The 22,634-nt window shown below is 29.1% G+C and overlaps 1 protein-coding gene across 4 annotated transcripts in view; it reads right to left on the bottom strand.

Annotated features, from left to right (window-relative positions):
* The window catches only part of Herc4 (HECT and RLD domain containing E3 ubiquitin ligase 4), a 106,036-nt gene that overhangs the window by 61,369 nt on the left and 22,033 nt on the right, over window positions 1-22,634 (bottom strand). For 3 of the 4 annotated variants that reach the window (XM_075360588.1, XM_075360589.1, XM_075360587.1), the window contains exons 4-9: window positions 21,460-21,582; window positions 18,920-19,036; window positions 16,926-17,084; window positions 13,127-13,278; window positions 4,757-4,887; window positions 2,474-2,726 (exon numbers count right to left, since the gene is read on the bottom strand). In XM_075360588.1, the coding sequence (XP_075216703.1) occupies window positions 2,474-2,726; window positions 4,757-4,887; window positions 13,127-13,278; window positions 16,926-17,084; window positions 18,920-19,036; window positions 21,460-21,582 (935 nt within the window). The remainder of the gene's footprint in view (window positions 1-2,473; window positions 2,727-4,756; window positions 4,888-13,126; window positions 13,279-16,925; window positions 17,085-18,919; window positions 19,037-21,459; window positions 21,583-22,634) is intronic. The other variant, XM_075360590.1, reaches the window with a different exon arrangement.

Genomic DNA, 22,634 nt, shown 5'->3' with positions numbered 1-22,634 from the left:
ACAAAGTCAAACAACATTACTTTTCAAATAAGAAATCTTTGTTTCAAAGTCAGAAATGGCTCCTGTTTCATAATGCAGAACTCATTAGGAGTGGTATACGAACAACTGAAGGAGGCTTTCAGGCTATTTCAAAACAGACTGACAGTTCTAAAAGACACATATGATGTGGGACTAAAAGAATAACTACATGGGAAAATATCCATGGTTAGTGAAGTAAAATAAAAAGTTTTGTTAATTTTTTTTGTTAGTTTCTTTTTTAAAATGGCTCTTCTATGCTGACTACTGTTAAAAAATGTATTTTACCGATAACAATCTTTTACATTTAATACAACAAACATCCATTTTACATTTAACAGTACCTCATTGAGATACTGGAAATGACCAGTAAAAATCCCAGTCTCTTACCAGGAATTGAACCCTAGTACAACTGAATTAGAAGCCAGCATACTGATCCAACAGCAATAGTTGACCAGACATTAAATACAACATCTTTTCTCTACACAATTACATTAATATTTGATTTTAAGTTCAATCAAAGAAAAGACTGTTTATTTATGTGAATTACAAGTGAAGTTGTTTAAAGTATAACAACCAAAGCACACCAGTATTTTATTTTCAGAGCTACTTCATGAAAACATATTAGTAAACAATATTTTGTTAGGGTCCTGAGCAGAACCACACATTTATGATTTTCTCTTACTAATTTCTTAACTAATGGTACTGCAACAACTATATCACTATAAATAGAGCCTTATAAAAAATGATTATTAAGTATGGACAAAACACTCCACCAATTAACAGATTCCTACAGCTGACTGTATTTAAACTAAAGTATACTATGTACAGTTTTCTTTTAAATTAAGTACAAGTTATTAGAAATAGGTTACTGGAAACCCAATTTCATGACTTATAGCAACTTATTTTGTAATTATTATTTTTATAGTTGAAAGTCAGAAATTAACTGTCATATTTATTACAGAGAAAAAAATAATTTTTGAAATGTAACTCCAGTATTAATAATTTTGAATATAATACATTTAACATGCAACCTGTAAAAAAAAATAATAAAGGTAATAAAAAATTTATTCTTTAAAGCAACCATTAAAAAAAACTATGAAGGACACAGACAAATTTATATAAACACGGAGATGAAAATTATAAAAAGACTTGCACTACATAACAGAAGAACAAATTTGCAGGACAACCTTGTTATTAAATATCAAAATACTACAGTCATACCATATCAAATCACCTACTTTTAAGATAAATGGCTGCTCAAACATCTAGCAAGTTTTCATTTTTTGTCATAATTTCAAACACCCTTCAGAAGAATGAGACCATACAGAAAAAAATTTAAACCAATATAGGCTGATTTTTAATAAAATTAATGTGTGAAAATAAGCTTTACAAAGGTTATTGCTAAATGCACTGATTGCTACAATTTTGAAGATATTTAAATTTAATTTTCTTCTTCTTAAAGATATTTTAAATTTTCAGAAAAAAAAATTTAAAGATACAGAATAATGGAGTCACACTAGAATTAAAATGGACTTAAATTAAACAACCTTAAGCAAGGTCTTAAAATCATAACCTAGCATTCTAGTCTTTTAAATTTCTACATTAGATCTTAATAAGAACTGATTTTTCACACAGTAGTGCAGTTTAAAAATTATCCTAAATCCAATACGATAACAGACATATTTTTATGGTTTGAGTCATCTGAAGGATCCTAGAAATTATGATTAAAAAAAATATCAACCAAGATCAACCAAAGTACAGAATTTTTTTTTTTTCAAAATTTACTCACATCATCAGCTGCACCAACAAGTTCACTTAATTGGACAATATGCACAATTGCATTAAAATTATTTTTATTTGTACTTAAAATTATTTTTATTTGATTTTGATTTGAATTTTGAATTTTAATTTTTGATTTTTAATTTCTAATTTTGATTTGATTTTATGCCTTAACATCATATTTTTACATATGTAAAAAAATTTACAATTTAATTTTTAATGTTAAATTTAATTAATTTTTCATATATATTTTTTTTTTAAATTTTTAATTTAACTGAATAAAAATTTAAAATAAAAAAATAAAATGATTACAGGTTTTAAATTTTAAATAATAAATAAAATAAATAAATGCATGATGTGTTATTATATTTTACGAAGTTTGTAATGTAATTTGAGATGAATCTATGAATATATGGTGAAACTGATAATGCGAGTAAATCACAAAAGCACTCCTGCATATATAGTGGAATAAGGTAAGTCATCCTACTTTATTTATTCTGTACTTTGGTTGATCTAATAAAATAAATATATTTGTACGTAGTACAGAGAAGTATGATTCTTAAAAGAATATATATTTATTTAAAAAAAATAAATAAATATATATATATAAATGATTGGCAACCTAGCAAGTTTGACAAGGAATGACCCAAAAAAGCAAATTGTAAGTGGAACTGACTATTACTTTCTGATGAGTAACAGTAACAAAACAGTGATCGCCGCCAGCAAATATCCTCTTGATTACATAATCAAGAGCGTTTCTGTTAGGCAAATCAACAGCAGGTACACCAGATGGAGAGAGCCATGGACCCAACACCACTTGAGGAGTTGTACTGTTTAACACAGCTCTACTAGTACCAAGTTGCCCTGATCCTCCAAGACCAAATGAATACACTCTACCACGTGAAGGAACTAAAGCAAGTGTATGCCTCCTGCACAGATAAAAACATTTAAAATACACAATCTCATTTGAAAAATGCTAAATATTAAAAAATTTTTAAAATTGCTGTGAAAATTATTTAATGTAAAATAATGGGATTAATTAAAAGAAGCCAACAAAGGATAATGGCACGATTAAAAACTGCATTTTTTATCATTATATCATAAAAGTGTTACAATTATTAAAAATTACAGTAATCATTAATAATAACAATATTATTACTTTTTGTGGCTTGCCAGAAAAAATATCAACATAAGAAATGATACTTTTATATTACAATTTTAATAAAAAGAAATACTAATAAAACAATTTGAAAAAAATCAGAATTATATTATTGAGTTTAAAAATTGCCATTAAAACAAAGATACCACATTTAAACTGTAATCATAAATTGCTGAGAAACAATACAGTAATTTTTACTAAATTTTATACAATATAATATATTTAAATGTTATATAACAATATATTATATAGTATTAATGTATACATCAGTTAATGTCAATGAAGCAACAATGAGCTATACAATCTAGTTTCAAAATTTACTTTAGTTAATAATCTTCATTTCTCAGCAAAAAAAAAATACAAATTCTGTAAACAATTTTATACTTTTTAATCTTCTTCTAAATGAATCAGATAAGTAGTTACTCAAAAAAAAAAGAATCAAAAATACTTTTGGTAATGCAGTTTAGCCTTATTAATTTATATTTATCATTTCTTTTTCTATGAACATAACCAGAATTGTTTTTAGAAGAAAATGGTATGTTGAGGTGGTGCTTACTTCAATCTACCTTCATTTATTCTTAACTGGACATGTCTTTACTTTCTAACCTGCCCTGCTCATATTTTTTCAACCTTAAATTGAATGTAACTCAAGAACTCAATCAATCTTCCAAAAATTTTCACATGCGCAAATTCAGATGCCTTATTACAGTATATCTAAATTTCAATGAAATTAATCAAATAGTTTTAGGGATTTCTGAGCCTAAAATTTCATATACAGGCCTGTAAATGTATAAGAAAAGTACATTTAAGTGAGTGGTACTTTAATACTCCTCATACCTCAAAACATACAGAAAATTCAATTTTACCCCACAATTCCCACAATGCGACTGAAAGTAATACCATACATTTCTTCAAAATGTTTATAAAAAGGAACACCTTAAAGAAATAAAATTATTTTTACAGGTTTTAGAAAAAAAACTGATTTTTCATGAAATGAACGATTAAAAAACCAATCATTTTTGTAAACTAAATATAAATCTAATAATCAATGCTTGCAAGTGGCTCAAGTTAACCACAGAATAGAGTTTCTTCAGGGAGATGTCAGCTTAGCTGCATGTCATTTATTTGTCATCTTCACATAATCTCTATCAGTCTCTTGTAGTCTTTGTTAGTTCATTGGTGGAAGATTTTTAATCAAAACACCTATCAACCATCAAAAATTTCCAGCTGCAAATTTATTTATTGTAAGATTTCACTTACCTTCAAGCTTAAACACCTGGATTAACATTACTGTAGACAAGATGTCTCTTTACTTCAACATATAAAATAAGCTAAGAAATTTTGAGAGTTAGCTGTGAACAGCTAATGTATATCTGCAAGCAGATATTTAGGAGTTGAGATTTGATTTTAAACTCAACTTCAATTTGAATCTTATAAATCATTTATTTCTACTTACTATTTGGTCCGCAGTAAACAACGAATTGATGGTATTACTGCATAAAAGTATATATCTAAACATTATTTTTTGATAATACAATAAAATAGCATATTACATTGGGAAAAGTAATGCTTCAATTTATTTTATTTATTTGTATAGCAACAACAGGCTTAAGCCCATTACAATGACTGCTGGATAATGAATTTTTTGGCATCCAAAAAATGCCTTTTCTGACCAGGATTTGAACCCGAGACCTCCAGATGAAAGGCCAACAAAATGCTATCACTCCACCACAGAAACCAGCATATTTAATGTACAAGACTGTATAATGTATTAAAAAAGTGTTTAAGAAATATGGTCACCTGCCACAAGATATCTGTGTAACAATGCTTCCCATTAGTTCCAGTACTTTTCTGGGTAATATTTCATTAGCAGTACTACCATGACCCAACTGTCCATATTGACCAGCTCCACAAGTAAAAACTCCTCCATCCTGTTTTAAAAACAAAAAATAAAATATTATAAAAACTACATTTTAAAATATAACTGCATTACATTGCACTAATAAACCAAATCACAATGATATCAATTCTTTTGAATATTATAGTCAGTTTGCATTATATCAAACTAACTGCTTTTATTATAATTTTTGATATCGATGAACATCAATAATCACAATAATAATATTAATGAAAATAGTTTTTTTTCTTAAAAGTCTTTTTATAAAACCTACACAGATTATTCACCCGCTTAATAGGGGTTTTGTTATCTCAAACAATATCATTAGCCAACATACTGAGAATCAAAAGTATCTACATATTACAGTGAAATGTCAATAGTACTTTAATCTGTTTTTTTTTTTAGAATAATTTACTGGACATTTTCACCTTCATAAATTTATCATTAACCTGAGTTAGACAGCAAAACACCAGATTTATTACACAGATACAATATTAGCTTTGTACGTGCTGTTCCAGAACTGCAGATGAATTTTAGAAACATTGAAATGGTTACTTTTATTTACCAGTGATAATGGATCATGTACTGAAGTATATCACATGTTGATATGTGATGTTGAGGTAGTATCTCAATGAATGACTACATTGAATAAGTCTAAAGGAAAAAATTACACACCTAATGTTGATTACATCACCAGACTTCACATCACTGAACATTTTCTTGAATGGGGTGTTCTAAACAGTAAAGGATACCATAACATCAAAAGTGATGGACAAGTTCAATTCAACTGGCTTTTGAAAAATTAAACATTATGAGAGATAGTTGATCTAGTGATCTACTTCTAGAACTAAACTAAAAAGCCTTCAGCTAACAGAAGAAAGCCAAGTAAAAATATTAGTGGAGTGGTTTAAATGGTAACTTCATTCAAGGGTAATAACTTTTGGGCATTATTTAATCCTTAATGTTTAACAGTCTCAGTGACAGAGATATAAGAGAAATTTCTTACTGCTCGATTGGCTGCCCTATATAATGCTGAGAGTTAGATTTAAGCTTTTTTCTTACCTCTTATTTGATCGTTTAACAATATATCACTGAGTCAGATTGAAGTATCATTCACAGAAAAAGTTTTATCTAATAAATGTTAATTGTATTATAAATAGAATCAGCATAATGGTTTTAAACACTAAACGATCCAGATACTATTTTTTTTCATAATTTTCTTTTACACAATAATCCATAATTTTTCCTTTAAAGAATAGTTTTGTAATGTTCAATTTTTTAAATATTTTTAAATTATGGATATTCCTTAAATAATCCATAATTTGAGACTCATACAACCAATAATTCACCAACTAAAATATAAAGTATTGAAGAATTGCTTCTTAATGCAGAAATTAGTGAGGAAATTATCAATGCAGACAATGAATTTACTGATTACAAATATCAAGCTTATGTACTAAGTCAGCAAAATACAAATTAAACCTTTGTTTTTAACATCTGTTAGTACAAAATAAGAAAATAAAACATATTTATTGCTTATGTAACCTCCCTAAAGTTCTACAAATTTCACCCAACATGTGAGGAGCTTTTGAATCCCTTCTTTAGAAAAAAACATTTGAAGACATGTAACAAGCCAATTATGCACAAACTCTTCTATTTCATTATTGATCTAGAACTGGTGTCCTCTCAGTTCCTTCTTTAATGGCTTAGACAAAAAGAAAACAATGGGAATAAATTGGACTGAATGGGAATATTCTACAGCTTCCCAGTAAATTTCATCCAGTTTATCCTGAGTGCTAATGGCTGTGTGAGGTCTGGAATTGTTAAGAAGAATCACATCTATTATTGCCTGATGATGCCTTTTGTTCCCGTAGGTGGATTTAATTTTGTCCAACAGCTGGCAATAGTACACAGTATTCACAGCATTTTTAAGTATATGGAGAAAATCAATAAGTAACACACCTTTCCAGTTCCAAAAGATAGTTATGATGATTTTTCCATCTAAGTGGCAACTTCTCATTTTTACATAGGAAGACTCTCCACTACTACACCACTCCATATTTCCCAATTTCAACATGGAAGTGTAGTAATGAACCAAATTCAATATAAAAAAATTACTTTCCTCTCATCAAAATCGATTCAAAAGTCTTTGGAAAAACTCAGAACTTGTTTATGATTTTGGTCAAAGTCTTGGAACCCACCTTGCACAGAGTTTGTAAAACTTTACAAAAGGTGCTTTGTGATAAATCGAATGGGTGACTTGATATTCCTGAAATAATTTCATCAACTGTAAGGAGCTAATTGTCTTCAATTAGGTCATGAATTGATTGAATGTTGTCATCTGTCACATTTGTCCTTGAATGCCTATTATAATTTATTTCCTATACTGTCACATCCTCCTTAAAATTTGCTGACCCAATTGTACGCTCAGGTACATGAGAATGTCAACCCAAAACAGCACATACAGTTTAGTCAAAATTTAGTGTAGAGGGTTTGATGCCCTTACTTGTGAGAAACTTTACAATAATATGTTACGCAACTGATATCTTGTTCAGACATGATGCTACTGACCAGGATGCAAAAACTGAGGCAGCTGGAGCATCCATCACCTCCCCATATTTCTAAATCAATATCACCCTGCGCCAACTCTTTCATGTTCATATACAAGCCGTAAAGGCAAAAGTCTGTTTTTTATACTTGACAGACCCTCATATCAGAAGAAAGAAATTCTGAAAAGTCAGAGAATGAAACTCAGCTACTAGAAGCAAATCTAAACCAACTGAACATAAGCTTCCTTACCACAATTCAGAAGAATTTTATTAGGTAAAGATGATTGTATCTTTTTTTTGTCTTCAGTCATTTGATTGGTTAGATGCAGCACTCCAAGATTCCTTATCTAGTACTAGTCATTTCATTTCGGTATACCCCCTACATCCTACATCCCTAACAATTTGTTTTACATATTCCAAACAATGCCCACCTGCACAATTTTTTCCTTCTACCTGTCCCTCCAACATTAAAGCAACTATTCCAGGATACCTTACAATGTGGTCTATAAGTCTGTCTCTTCTTTTAACTATATTTTTCCAAATGCTTCTTTTGTCATTGATATACCACAACACCTCTCATTTGTCACTTTATCCACCCATCTGATTTTCAACATTCTCCTATAGCACCACATTTCAAAAGCTTCTAATCTTTTCTTCTCAGGTACTCCGATCATCCAAGTAGTTTCACTTTCATATAAAGCGATGCTCCAAACATTTACTTTCAAAAGCTTTTCCTGACATGTAAATTAATTTTTGATGTAAACAAATTATATTTCTGACTGAAGGCTCGTTTCACCTGTGCTATTCGGCATTTTATATCGCTCCTACTTTGTCCATCTTTAGTAATTCTACTTCCCAAATAACAAAATTCTTCTATCGCCATAATATTTCTCCTCCTATTTTCACATTCAGTAGTCCATCTTTGTTATTTCTACTACATTTCATTACTTTCGTTTTGTTCTTGTTTATTTTCATGCAGTAGTTCTTGCGTAAGACTTCATCCATGCCATTCATTGCTCCTTCTAAATCCTTTTTACTCTCAGCTAGAATTACTATATCATCAGCAAACCATAGCATCTTTATCTTCTCACCTTGCACTGTTACGCCAGATCTAAATTGTTCTTTAACATCATTAACTGCTAGTTCTACGTAAAGATTAAAAAGTAACGGGGATAGGGAACATCCTGGTCGGACTCCCTTTCTTATTACGGCTTCTTTCTAATGTTCTTCAATTATTACTGTTGCTGTTTGGTTCCTGTAAATGTTAGCAATTGTTCTTCTATCTCTGTATTTGAACCCTCATTTTTTAAAATGCTGAACATTTTATTCCAGTCTACGTTATCCTTGCCTTTTCTAGCTCTATAAATGCCACGCATGTTGGTTTGTTTTTCTTTAATCTTCCTTCTACTATTAATCTGAGCACTAAAATTGTTTCCCTTGTCCCTATACTTTTCCTGAAACCAAATTGATCTTCTCCTAACACTTCTTCCACTCTTTTCTCAATTCTTCTGTACAGAATTCTAGTTAAGATTTTTGATGCATGGCTAGTTAAGCTAATTGTTCTGTATTCTTCACATTTATCTGCTTCTGCTTTCTTTGATATCATGACTATAACACTCTTTTTGAAGTCTGACAGAACTTCCCCTTTTTCATAAATATTATACACCAGTTTGTATAATCTATCTATCGCTTCCTCATCTGCACTGCGCAATAATTCTACAGGTATTCCGTCTATTCCAGGAGTCTTTCTGCCATTCAAATCTTTTAGTGCTCTCTTAAATTCAGATCTCAGTATTGCTTCTTCCGTTTCATCCTCTTTGATTTCCTCTATAACACCATTTTCTAATTAATTTCCTCCGTAAAACTCTTCAATATATTCCACCCACCTATCGACTTTGCCTTTCGTATTATAAATCGGTGTACCATTTTTGTTTAACACATTATTAGATTTTAATTTATGTACCATAAAATTTTCCTTAACTTTCCTGTATGCTCTGTCTATTTTACCAATGTTCATTTCTCTTTCCACTTTTGAACACTTTTGTTTAATCCACTCTTCTTTTGCTAGTTTGCACCTTCTTTTCATAGTATTTCTTAACTGTCTATAGTTTCTTTTACTTTCTTCATCATTCTTGTATTTTCTACGTTCATCCATCAGCTGCAACATATCGTCTGAAATCCAAGGTTTTCTACCAGTTCTCTTTGTTCGCTTCTGCTGATTTAAGAAATTCCTTTTTAACATTCTCCCATTCTTCTTCTACATTTTCTACCTTATCTTTTTTACTCAGACCTCTTGTGATGTCGTCCTCAAAAATCTTCTTTACCTTCTCTTCCTCAAGCTTCTCTAAATTCCACCGATTCATCTGACACCTTTTCTTTTCATTTATAAACCCCAATGTAGATGTTAATCTACATTTCATTAACACTAAATTATGGTCGCTATCAATGTATGCTCCAGGGTAAGTTTTGCAGTCGAAGAGTTGATTTCTAAATCTTTGCTTAACCATGATATAATCTATTTGATACCTTGCAGTATCGCCTGGCATTTTCCAAGTGTATATTCTTCTATTATGATTTTTAAACTGAGTGTTGGCCATTACCAAGTTATATTTCATGCAAAACTCTACAAGTCGGTCCCCTCTTTCATTCCTTTTGCCCAGCCGGTATTCACCCACTATATTTCCTTCCTTGCCTTTTCAAATGCTTCATTCCAATCTCCAACTATTATTAAATTTTCATCTCCTTCTATGTGCTTAATTGCTTTGTATATTTTTTCATATACACACTATACCTCTACCTATAGACGTTAACAATCGTTGTCTATTTAGGTTTTAATTTTATCCTTATTACAATGCTATTGCTATTCTATTGCTATGCATTTTGAAATAATCTACTCTCTTCCTTATCTTGTGTTCATTACAAAACTATTCCTGCCTGCCCATTATTTGAAGCTGAGTTAATTATTGTAAAATCACCTGACCAAAAGTCATTTTCCTCTTCCCACCAAACCTTTCTAATTCCTACTACATCTACATTTATCCTATCCATTTCCTTCTTTAAATTTTCTAATCAACTGATTTTTTTAGACTTCTAACATTCCACGCTCCAACTCGTAGAATGTTATTTTTTAATTTTCTGGTGACCCCTTCCTTAGTTGTCCCCACCCAAAGATCCTAACAGGAGACTAGTTTACCTCCAAAATATTTTACTAATGAAGGCACCTCCTCCATCATTGCTATATGAAAATGCAGAGAGCTAAATTTTCTTGGAAAAAAAGCAGCTGTAGTTTTCCACTGCTTTCAGCTACGCAGTACTCGGAGGACTGAGTGATGTTGATATGGCTGTTTAAGTCATCCTGACCTATGCCCTTAACAACTACTGAAAGAGCTACTGCCCTCTTTCAGTAATCATTCATTAGTCTGGCTCTCAACAGATACCTCTCCAATATGTTTGCACCTACGGTCCAGCTACTCTGTATCACTGAGCACTCAAGCCCCCTCACCAATGGCAAGGTCTCATGGTTCATAGAGGGAGGATTGTATCTAATATAATAATTGAGAACTACTCAAAAAATTATTTCTTTAGCATAATATCTTGTGTGAAGGAATGGTAAGCTAAAAGTAGATCACTGGATAAGGAATTTTCCCAATGATCATAGATCTAATTGTAAGACATAAAAATAGAACACTCATTTATTTAGAAGAGAATATTATCAATAAATCAAGTTATAAAGATAGAATGAAACAGAAATTTAAACTTTTTCTGAACTTTTATCCACTTCCAAATTAATCCATGATGAATTTCTATCTTTTTTTTCTTTAAGGGACTTTTGGAACATCCCATTTTTATGCTATCGTAACTGTAAAATATCTTGAATTACTTCTTTATTCCCTAACACTGGATGACCCATCTACAATGCAATAATAAATTTTTACTCAATTATAAGAAAGACTGAGACAGATAATGTACAATTTAATGATCCTTACAACAATAATTTCATAAAATTAAAATAAGAGAGTATTACATATCATAAACAAAACCAGAAATGGTCTAAAAAATCACTATTACTGAGTTACAAATAAAAATAAAATATTGCAGGTTAAAGATTAAAATTATGTCAAGATTTAAAAAAAAAATCTAAATGAACTTCATTAGTTCAAATTGACAAGTTAATATTTTTTTTAAATCTGAATTTAAATAAATTGACTGATGTCAATTTATTATTGTCTCTGTTGTTATGTAAAAAAAAACGTTTTTTTAAAGGCAACGAATCTATTTTTTTTTTTTTTTTTTTAATTCTATTCTCAAGTGCAATCTAAGTACTTCATTTTGAATTTCAAACAATTTGGTTTCTTAATTAAAATAAAAATTGGCTAACCTCCACTTTTCTTCTTGTAGTTTTTTCCAAATTATGTATAAAATAGTTTCTTCTACAATCTATACTTACTGCTTTCATTTTACACTACTAATTGGCACATAGAAATCAAAGTAAAGGAAGTATTGTGAACGCGAAAAATCTCAGTTTTCTGATTTCAACAGAAATATTTATTTTGACCATCCCTGAATCCATTTTGACTAGTTCTGGCATGACGTCAGTATGTAAGTACATATTGTATCTCGCTTAACTCAAAAACGATTAGCCATAGAATGTTGAAATATTGGATTTAAGACTGTTGTAACATCTAGTTGTGCACCTCCCCTTTTTATTACAATTGACTGGACCAAAATGTTCAAAAAAATTAAAATCCAAAAAATTTGGATTTTAGACTTTTTCTTAACTACAGTAATAAGCCCTCACTGAGAGCTTTTCAGCGATATATCATACGTGGTATTTATTTTCACTGGTTCCAGACTTATAACCAAATGAAATTTTAGTTAATGAAATATTTGGATCTTACAAGGGGAAGGCACAGATTCGAATCCGACTTTATATACATATATTTTTTTTAACATTTTTTTAACTTAAATATACTGTTATATTAATAATATAAATTATATAAAATAATAAATTGGTTACTAACCTCAGATTGTAAAAAAAAACATTTACAATAAATAATTCAACAAAAAAAAAAAACAAATATGGAAAAAATCAAAAGTTGTTAGTGAAACAATATTTTATGTACTTTTCATTTTATTTCAAAAATTTTTACAGAGGTTAATAATTATTAATAAATCAATACACTTAAGTTAAAAAAAAAGTTGAAAAATTTATGTATATGAAGTTGGATTCGAATCTATGTGTCCATGGTTACAGATCTTACAAGTTCTCACTTACACCACAACTACTTCAGCAGTATGAAACAAAATATGATGCAAATTGCACCACAATGCAATTGTCCACTTAATTAAAGAATAGGAGGATCGTATCTCACTATCAAATGAAATAAGTTTAAACGTAGTGCAGTAAAAAATGTGTATATGTAACTTAATAGACATACAAGGAAATCATGTAATGTTCACATCATATTTTTCAATTTTCCAACCACATCTTGTATAGTTTAATAATCTCAAAATAAATTTTATAAGTAAACCAAAGAAATCAGATTTAGTTGATTTACTAAATAAAGTACAAAGTTCTTTAAATAAAGTAAAGTTATTTAATTTGATCTAGTTCTTAAAACTGATGTATTTCATGTAGAATTTTTCAACCAGTAAAACTAATAATAATAATATATAAAATAAAATAATATAAATTTATTCAATTAGTTACAAAAACTCACGAACCTGAGTCAAGAAAACAGAAAAATCTTCACCACAAGCAATATATTTCACTCGAATAGAACGTAATGTTTTAAGGTTACATGGAAATACCTGATCTAACTCACAATTCAAACCAAGCTGGCCAAATGTATTTTTTCCCCAACCAAACACTGCACCTGTTCAAAAATAATTTAATCCATTTAATATACCTGTTTTACAACCTAAAACATAAAAAATAATAGTAAAAACAGATTAAAAAACAGCCTTATAATTATCATTACATATTTTTTTTAAATAACATTATAAATGAGTAAAATTACAACACAAACAGGACTGTTCAAAGTGTAACTACTGCAAAACTATTCAAATGATTTTTTAATACTTTATGCCATCATGTTAAGGTTTTAAAGAAGCAACTGTATAATGATTATAATTATCATACAAATGATAGCTTTAATATAAGAAACTGAAAAATACATCTCAAGAAAAGGTACGGATATTAAAAAAAAAAAAATTAGAAACTGAAATATTTGTTTTTATATAAAAATTGTGTTTAATTGTGTTTAATAATCAGTTTCCTAAGCTTCAACAGGCAGAAATATTACTTTGATTTAACCTGTAATGCACAGTTCTATAAATTCCAAAATATTATAATGTAAAAAAGTAGATTTCTTGAATACTACAGAAATTACAAGAATAATAAATTAGGTTTATCTAATGTGGCAGACCATATGATAAACAACAAACATTCCATTTCTGATGTTAACACAAATCTAGAGACATCAGAAATTAATACAGATGACATAAAATTAAATATATTAGAAAAATATTACACATATAAATACAAACAAAACTTCAATTCGATAAACCATCCAGCAATGTTTGAGGGAGACATTTATAGAAACTGCAATAGATAGCAGCACTCATGTAAACTAATAAGCAATTATCATTATTTTAGTATTTTTGTTTTTATATTTTTATTATGCAACAACAGAATTATTTCATTCGTGACTGAGGATGTGGGATCCTGCAAAACTACTTTCATAAAAATTTAAGGTAAAATATGCCTTATCTCAATATTCTGTAATAGGTGGTTTATTTAATAGAATTTAAATATAATTTGACAGTACAGAGGAATAATATGAATATTATAATGATTAATTTCACTAAATTAATACATATAAAATATAAACCAAAACAATAGTAATTAGATAAGTTAAACTTACCATATTAATTTCCAATATTCAGTTTTCGCAGAATCTCAATCTTCAGCTGGTACTGAATTCTATAACTGCATTAAAACTTATTTATTTTATAATTTGTCGATTTGTTGAAATTGTTTACAGTTTCAAAATTTAGAAATTTATTATGAATGTATATACAAATTCTGCTATCCAGTACTGGAGAGCACAAAAACAGAAAACAATTTTGTTAAATTATAAAATGAATATTTTAATGTAGTTATAGAATTAAGTATCAACTGAAGATGCAGGATCCCACCAAAAATGATTACTGGAAATAATTATGGTATGTTTAACTTATCTAATTACTGTATTTTGGTGGTTTATAATTCATATATTATTAAATTTTATTGAGTTTTCAATATATTAATGAATTACTTGAATTTTAAAAAAATATACAAAGTGTCCCATATAAAACGCAACCCATCAATCACTCATCCATGAAATTTCAAAAGTCAAGCTTACTCCCCTACTCGTTACTGAAATGGACTCGTCCAGCATCTTAACATCACGGCGATGCAGATCTTAACATCTGAACACTACCGATAGTAACAACAATGCAATCATAACGTTCAGTGTATTGCTAGAGACAAGATGGTGTTTTCGCTAGATGAATATGTTTTCATTGTTGAGTCGCACTTCAGTACGAAATCAGTGGTTGCAATACAAGATATGTTTCGCCAAAGTACCCAGATAAACCAGCTCCTAACAAAACATCAGTATTAAGGTTGGTTGCAAAATTTAGAGAGACTGGTTCTGTTAATAACAAGGAACACAAAAGATCTGCGTCAGTGTTGAATACAGATACAGTCACTGAAATCAAAGACCGATTACTCGCCTCGCCAAATAAATCGATCAGATGTTTGTCTGCTGAAATTAATTTGTCTAAATCAACTGTTCATCGGGCGACCAAACAATTACAATTACGACCTTATCGCATTCAAACGGTTCATCAACTTCTTGAGCCCGACAAAGAAAAACGGCTAAATATTGTCAATGGTACCATCAATTTCTGCGTGAGGGAATTAATGTTATGGATTCGTTATTTTTCACAGATGAAGCATGGTTTCATTTGGATGGCTACGTAAACAGTCAAAACAGTAGAATTTGGAGTGCTGAAAATTCTCACATTTATCAGGAAAAACAATTACACCAGCAGAAGTTGGGCGTGTGGTGCGCGATATCACGGAAGAAAATAATCGATCCTATTTTTTTCGAGTACGATATCAGGATATTTTATTTCAGTTCATCGCACTCTTGGAAGAGGAAGACTGACACTGCTGGCTACAACATGACGGTGCGACATCGCATTATGCAGGTTCAACTTCTGATTTCGTTGAGGAATTCTTTGGTAATCGTGTTATCGGTCGAGGCTTGTGACCACCAAGATCTCTCCAGATTTGACTGCGACGGATTTTTTTCTATGGGGTTACCTCAAAGAAGAAGCCTACAGCAACAAACCACGAACACTTGAACAATTGAAAGTCAATATTGAACAAGCTGTATTAAATATCCGGCCACAAACTTTAAAAAAAGTTGCAAGAAACGCTGTAAGAAGAATTGAAGCTTGTATTCAAGAAGATGGCGGCCACTTCCAACATTTACTCTAAATGAAAGGTAATGGATGGTAATAATAAAAATTGCATTTACATTTGCACATGCCTTTTTATTATTTCAACACCTACCAATATAAGGTTGGGTAGCGTTTTATATGGGACACCTGTATGTATATATAATATAAATTTAACATATAGCTTTTATATTTACAAGTATATTTAATTAAGTCCTTACCAGTAATATAACAAATCAAATCTGCTGATCATGCTTAAAAGTCAAAATTTACATCTTATCATGCATTATAATATTCTGTGAATTGTTGAACATTTCTTTCATTATTTTTATTTCAATAATAAAAATTATTGAAATTATTAAAGAGGCTTAGCAGCAACATTTTTCATAATATGTAATCAAACAGTAAATTGTATAAAATTATAAAAATAAGTTATAAAGAGCATGTTACTAAAATTACATAGCTCAGTTAATACAACAACTGATTTATATAATGTAACCCTGTTGAATTCAAAACCTGGCTCTTGAATTTGAGATTTTTTTCATACCACAACCTCATATCATTAAATATGCAAATATCAATAGCTGCCGTAGGAATCACCATTTAAAAAGCAAAGAAGTATGTCTTAACTACAGTATATCTTTGCAATGAAATAAAAATTAACAAAATTTAATTGTAAATAATTACAGGAAAATAATGAAAAAATAATTACTGTATGATAACTAAATAATTATTAAAATTAAAAATAACTGTTTTTTATAATGTTAATGACATATTTTATACAAGCATTCAAAACCTACCAACAATGTAATACTGCAAGATGTTCTTAATTAAGATACTCAGATTTATCAAAATGAACTATAATTTTTTTTCATACAGAGCAAAAAAAGGATGCAGAAATTTGCTGTTTCACATGCTCTGAATTCTAAAATTCAAATTTCAATATTCAAGGCCATGGATAATTTCTACAATAATTGAATAGTTATTCAAAAGTATAAAATATGAATTATACCTGATTTACTGAGAGCAAAACTATGGTTTCCACCTGAGGCAATAAATGCAAGAGGAATCCCAGAGAGTGATCTAATAACTGTAGGTGCGCTCACATTATTTCTGTGACCAATACCTAACTGTCCACAATCATTACAGCCCCACGAATACAAATCACCGCCTGAAACAGATTAATCAACTATTATTTTTTATTTATACAAATAAGAACACTGAATATTTGAAAGACTAAAATCAATTTCCTCCAACACAACAAAAGCATTTCTTACATATCATACAGAAATGGTATGAATTGTGTACTGCATGTATGTGCAATACATAATACAAACTTCAGTATCATGTAACAACAATAGTTTCATTGTCCAGTGTTGTTGCCCTTTCATATAACAAATCAAACTGTTCAGAAAAAATAAGAGATATTTATCCGCTATGAAAAATTATATCTATTTATTATATGGACAGTACAGAGAGAATGAACATGATTTTTGTATAACACTGAAATAGTATGGTCTTTTAAATTATAGTAAATCTCTTGTTATTGCATGACTATAATGAAAGTCTTAAGACTGCAAACCAGAAATAATACATTTAAGGAGTTTCATCTAAGCTTTTAAATTATATTTTTATTTTTTATACATTAGTAACTTGCAGATAGCAGTTACACAAGAACTGCTGTGTTAAGAATGCATTAATAAGCGAAACTTACTCATTTTGAATTTTACTGCCCTGATTCAACTTTTGTACTAATTGTAAAATAGTTTGTAAATTGTTTCCTAAAAGAACAAACATTCTAATTTTTTACAAACAAGTCAGACATCCCCTGGGGGTGATCTTACACCTTCCTAGGATATCTCATTGATTTTTGTCTTTTATGCATAAATAATAAAAATTTAGTATTGTAATAGTTTATCATCTGCAAGTAACATTTTAACTTTTGCAGATGACCTAAAACTACACAGAATAAGAAATATTCTAATATTAAAATTCTATAGAAAGATTTTATATTGCATTTAAAATGAAATATATAAGATATTTTAATACAAGATTCAAACTATTTTGAAATTAATATGGTTTCGATGAGTCAAAAACTTGCCTTTCACAAGAGGCACCCATAATCCATTTTTTCTTTGTCTATGAACTTAATAACATTAATCGTGAGACTGCGAAGAGATTTTCCACATTCATTTTACATCATAACACGACTACTTTTAAGTAACAACTGGTGCAATTTCCAATAAAAAGAAAGTGAATAGTTGTTTTTATTAGTAATAACACGTCTACAAATTACGTAATGCTTAAACTAAATGCCTATTTTACACTTTTAACCCATAATTCTAACTCGCGTGTCTTTGTTTGTCATAAAATCATTACTTAAAACCAAAACAATTGATGTAAGAAATTTATACTTTTTACTTGTATATATTCATACTGTTTTTTAGTATGATATATTTTCATCATGCCTGTGTTTTAAAGTACAGTGACTAATAAAACAATTTCTCTTATTACACAATAACAGGGCTCTAATAACATAAAGATAAAATTTATTAATTATACAAAAATTTCTGTAATTAAGTACAAGAAAAACTGATGTTTTATCATTAAATATTAAAATTAAAATGACATCAATTAATGCATTACTACGAAATTAAAATAAATAAAGGCTAATAAATAATATAAAGCTATGTAACCCTATCATGATATGCATCTGCGTCCATACACACAGACAATAATGTTTAAAACAGCAATCTAATTATGGCAGAAGTCACAATTACTTTACTAGTACACTGGAATATGACTGTACACAGCAGTAGATTGTAAATTCACTAAATGCGCACCTCGCCTTGTCGACTAGTACATCTATAATAGGGATTCAAATTCAATAAACAGTAATAACACCACTCACACCTAGTTCCTACAGCCTATAAAACAGCTGACTGATGATAACACAACCCTTAACCCCTCCAGAACGTTATAAGAGTAAAAAATTGTAAAACTTACCGTTTGTAAGTGCAAGACAATGATTAGAACCGCAAGTTACTTGAAGTACAACATATGTGGCGAGTGCCTTTACAATTTTTGGTTTAAACTGCATACCATCAGTCGCAAAGTTCTGACCTAAAATACAAACAATATATAATGTATCGTATAAATCTTATAGTAGCATTTAAACATAATTTTTGTCTTGTTTGATTTATGCATAAACTTACACTAGATAGATGGAAGAAAAATGAATGATGAAATAATCCCAAGCTCAGAGATAATACCCAGGAGAAATAATTTACTTTTTTTAGAATTTTTAGAAATTTTTAGCCTTTTTTATAGTTAAAAAAGCACTTTTCTATTTAAAAATAATACTAATGTTTCATCCACTATATCAAATTAAAGATTAAAATATACATAAATGAAAAATCATTTTTATAGAAAAAAGAACAGATTCATTAATGTACGTTAAAAATCAAAAAAAATAAATTCTAAATTGGAGGTATTAGAAAAGTAAACCAAAAAAGGAATAGTTTCTGAAAACACCATACTTTTACTCTAGAAGTATGACTACATATAAAGTATCTCTAAATGCACTAATTTAAAACAAAAATTAATAGAGTTCAAAATTAAAGCTAAAATAAACTTCCTTCAATTTCCTTTACTCAGAAAAAGAATTAGTATAGATTTGCATTTTCTTAAAAATTTACTGCTTGCACTCCACACAAAAAATTTTCATTTTATTAAGTACTTTCTAAGAGTTATATTTTAATAAAAACTTTTACTATAAAAGACCACAAGATTTTTCAAGTTTTATTTTCTAATGAAGTAAAAAATTTAAGGCAAAATGACCACTTATTTTTTTTTATTTAAAAAAAAAGTTATAGAGATTTTTTATTACTCATAACCATTGCTTTATTCAAAAAAATATATATTCAAGAAATGACTTTCTGGATATTTTGTGTAAAACAGTCAATTTTTAATATACATAAAGAAGGAAAACTCAAATTGCAGGAAAAATTTCCCTACAATTTTGTTTCAAGTGTGTTTTCTAACATCCTTATTTTGCAAGTTAATCATAAAAAAACTAGCATAAGAAACATTCTCACTCAGTGGTCAAAAAAGTTTTATAACAACTGCCATTTAATAGCATTCATTTTTTAAAAACTAATGATTCCTGAAGTTCACAAAACTACATTAGACAAATTCAATGTAGCAATTATGAACTCATATCAATATTACTTAAAGCCATATTAATACTGCTTATCAGAGATCAATGGTTCTAATTAGAGAATGGGTTTTTTATAGGTTATGCAAGTTTTGAAGTTTTAACCTATTCATTTGGCACAGTTAAGAGCAACAATTGTTGTGGAAAGCTTCTTTTTTTTATTTGTATCTAGGTTTAAAAATGGAATAAGGGGCATTAATTAGACTTCCTTTAAAATTAAGGAATACAGTGACTGAAACAGTTGGGAATTCTAAGATGTGTGCTGTAAAGAAATTTTATAGAGAACTATGTTGAGTGGGCAGTTCAAAAAATAATAAATTTTAATAAAGGATGATGAACAGACAGCTGTACTTCAACTTCCTAAACATAAAAATCAGCAGAACTGTTTCCAAACCTTTTAACTGAAGATCTCTTACGTGTTTAGATATTGATGAAATGAAAGGGATTAAAAGAGAAAATAGAATATAAAACTTTAACCAAAGATTTCAAAAAAAAACATCTGCATATGTTTTATTCTTAATTATTAACACATCTGAACTAAAACACTGATCTGCAGCATTGTTCATAAATTCATTAAAAAATGTTTGTGTAAATAGAAATCTCTTAAACTGAATTGTAATATGTTATATCAGCTATGCATCATATACAATCCAAAACAAAACATCAAAATGTAACTTGACTGAGTTCAAAGAAACCTGAATCTCAAAAAGTGAAACCACAAAAATCATTCATGAAAACTGCTGATTCCATTTTTTGTTACGAAAGGTATAATTTATCCTGAATTTGTGCTTGAAAACCAAACTCTAAACAGTAAATTTTATAAAGAAGTGATGATAGGATTGATTCCTTGAATTCAGGTGCATCCATCAGTCATTACTTTGTCATTTTTTGGCAAAATAAGGAATCCGTTTTATCCCATCTAACCCACTCATCAGATTTATCCCTGCCAAACGTTTTTTATTTCATAAAATAAAAATAATGATAAAAGGGATAGATAATGTTCAATCAAGAATGTCTCACTGATCCAAAAGACGAGATAAGTAAACTGAAGGTGTTATCAAAGGACTTGCTTTCTTGGGCATTAACTCAATTCCATCTGTAAATGTTTTAACCAACATACAGAACCAGACATGAATTACTAAACTGAACAATGAACAAAATAAAAACTTTTTTTTTGTTTTTAATGCAATTTTAATGAAGTCTAGATATGTATGAGAGATGGCAATCAATACAAATAATATGCAACTACTTAAACCTTATTTAAATACTAAATAACATTTAACTATGCACATACACACAAATTTAAAAATTCTAGTAAAACATTAAGTACCTAGCTGGCCATAAGAGTCGCAGCCCCAACTGAAAACTTCACCCCACTCGTTAGTTGCCAAAGAATGTGATTCACCACAAGCTATCCTTCGTACCACATAATCATTCAAGTAATCAATTTTTCCTTTAAGCAGAACATTGCCATTAAAACAATAAAAAAGAAAATTTACAAAAGAAAACAATAAACAAAATATAATTTACATATAAACAAAATAAAATTTCAAGCAGTTTCTTTACTTTCTCAAGTGATAAATTTCAAAACCATACTTACCTTATAATTACTAAAAAAATAAATCTGAATTTCGTACTTTTTATCATAATGCTACTGTTTTATAAAATGCACTCTCCAAGCCTATTAACTAATTAAAGGCATGTCCACAACATTCTATCAGTATAGTACATAAGTCAACAAGACAATAAATAGTTATTTGGAAAGTAACTTCCGAATCATTATTAAAAAAATATCATTTGATAAAAAACAATTTATTATAGACACCTTGCAGTTACATCTTTTAGCTACTTTTCATAACTGTCGTCCAGATTAAGACACTTGTTATATCTGTGAACAAGTGTCTTAAAAACTCCCACTAGAAACTGTCGATTTGGTGTTGAATTCATACTCCAGTATGCAGACAAGCATTGCCATGAAGAAAAACAATGCCTGAACTCAGCATACTGCAACATTTGTTTTGTATGGCCCTTCTCAATTTCTTCAACGTCTAGCAGTAAGTTTCAGAGTTATTTCAGTTCAGGGCTACACAGAAATTAACCATGATCCTCAGTATTGTGATGAGGTAAAAAACGGTGTTACTACCTCAATTAATTCACAGGCAGCAGAGTTTTAAAACGAGGGTATTCAAAAATCTGTTCTCAGTTAGGACAAGGAATGTATAATTGCCATTTGGATGGCAATTATGGAGAAAAGTCACTAAAAGAAGAAGCCGTAAGGTGTATGAAATAAATTGCTTTTTTATCAGTTGGTGTTTTTTTAATAACGAATCAGAATTTACTTTCCAATTAGCCCTCATATATTCATATTCAACAATGGGAAACTCTTCAGAAGGAAAAAAATATTTATAATTAATGAAAAATAATTCTATAGTGTATTTTTGTAAAAAATCATTATATATGAAGAATTCTGGAATATGTTTGCATATTCCATAAATAATGAATAGC

This window comes from Lycorma delicatula, chromosome 3 (genome assembly GCF_047948215.1).
Source record: "Lycorma delicatula isolate Av1 chromosome 3, ASM4794821v1, whole genome shotgun sequence".
In the NCBI taxonomy this organism is placed as follows: domain Eukaryota; kingdom Metazoa; phylum Arthropoda; class Insecta; order Hemiptera; family Fulgoridae; genus Lycorma; species Lycorma delicatula.
The sequence above is the reverse complement of the archived record's forward strand: the minus strand, read 5'-3'. Positions and strand labels throughout refer to the sequence as shown.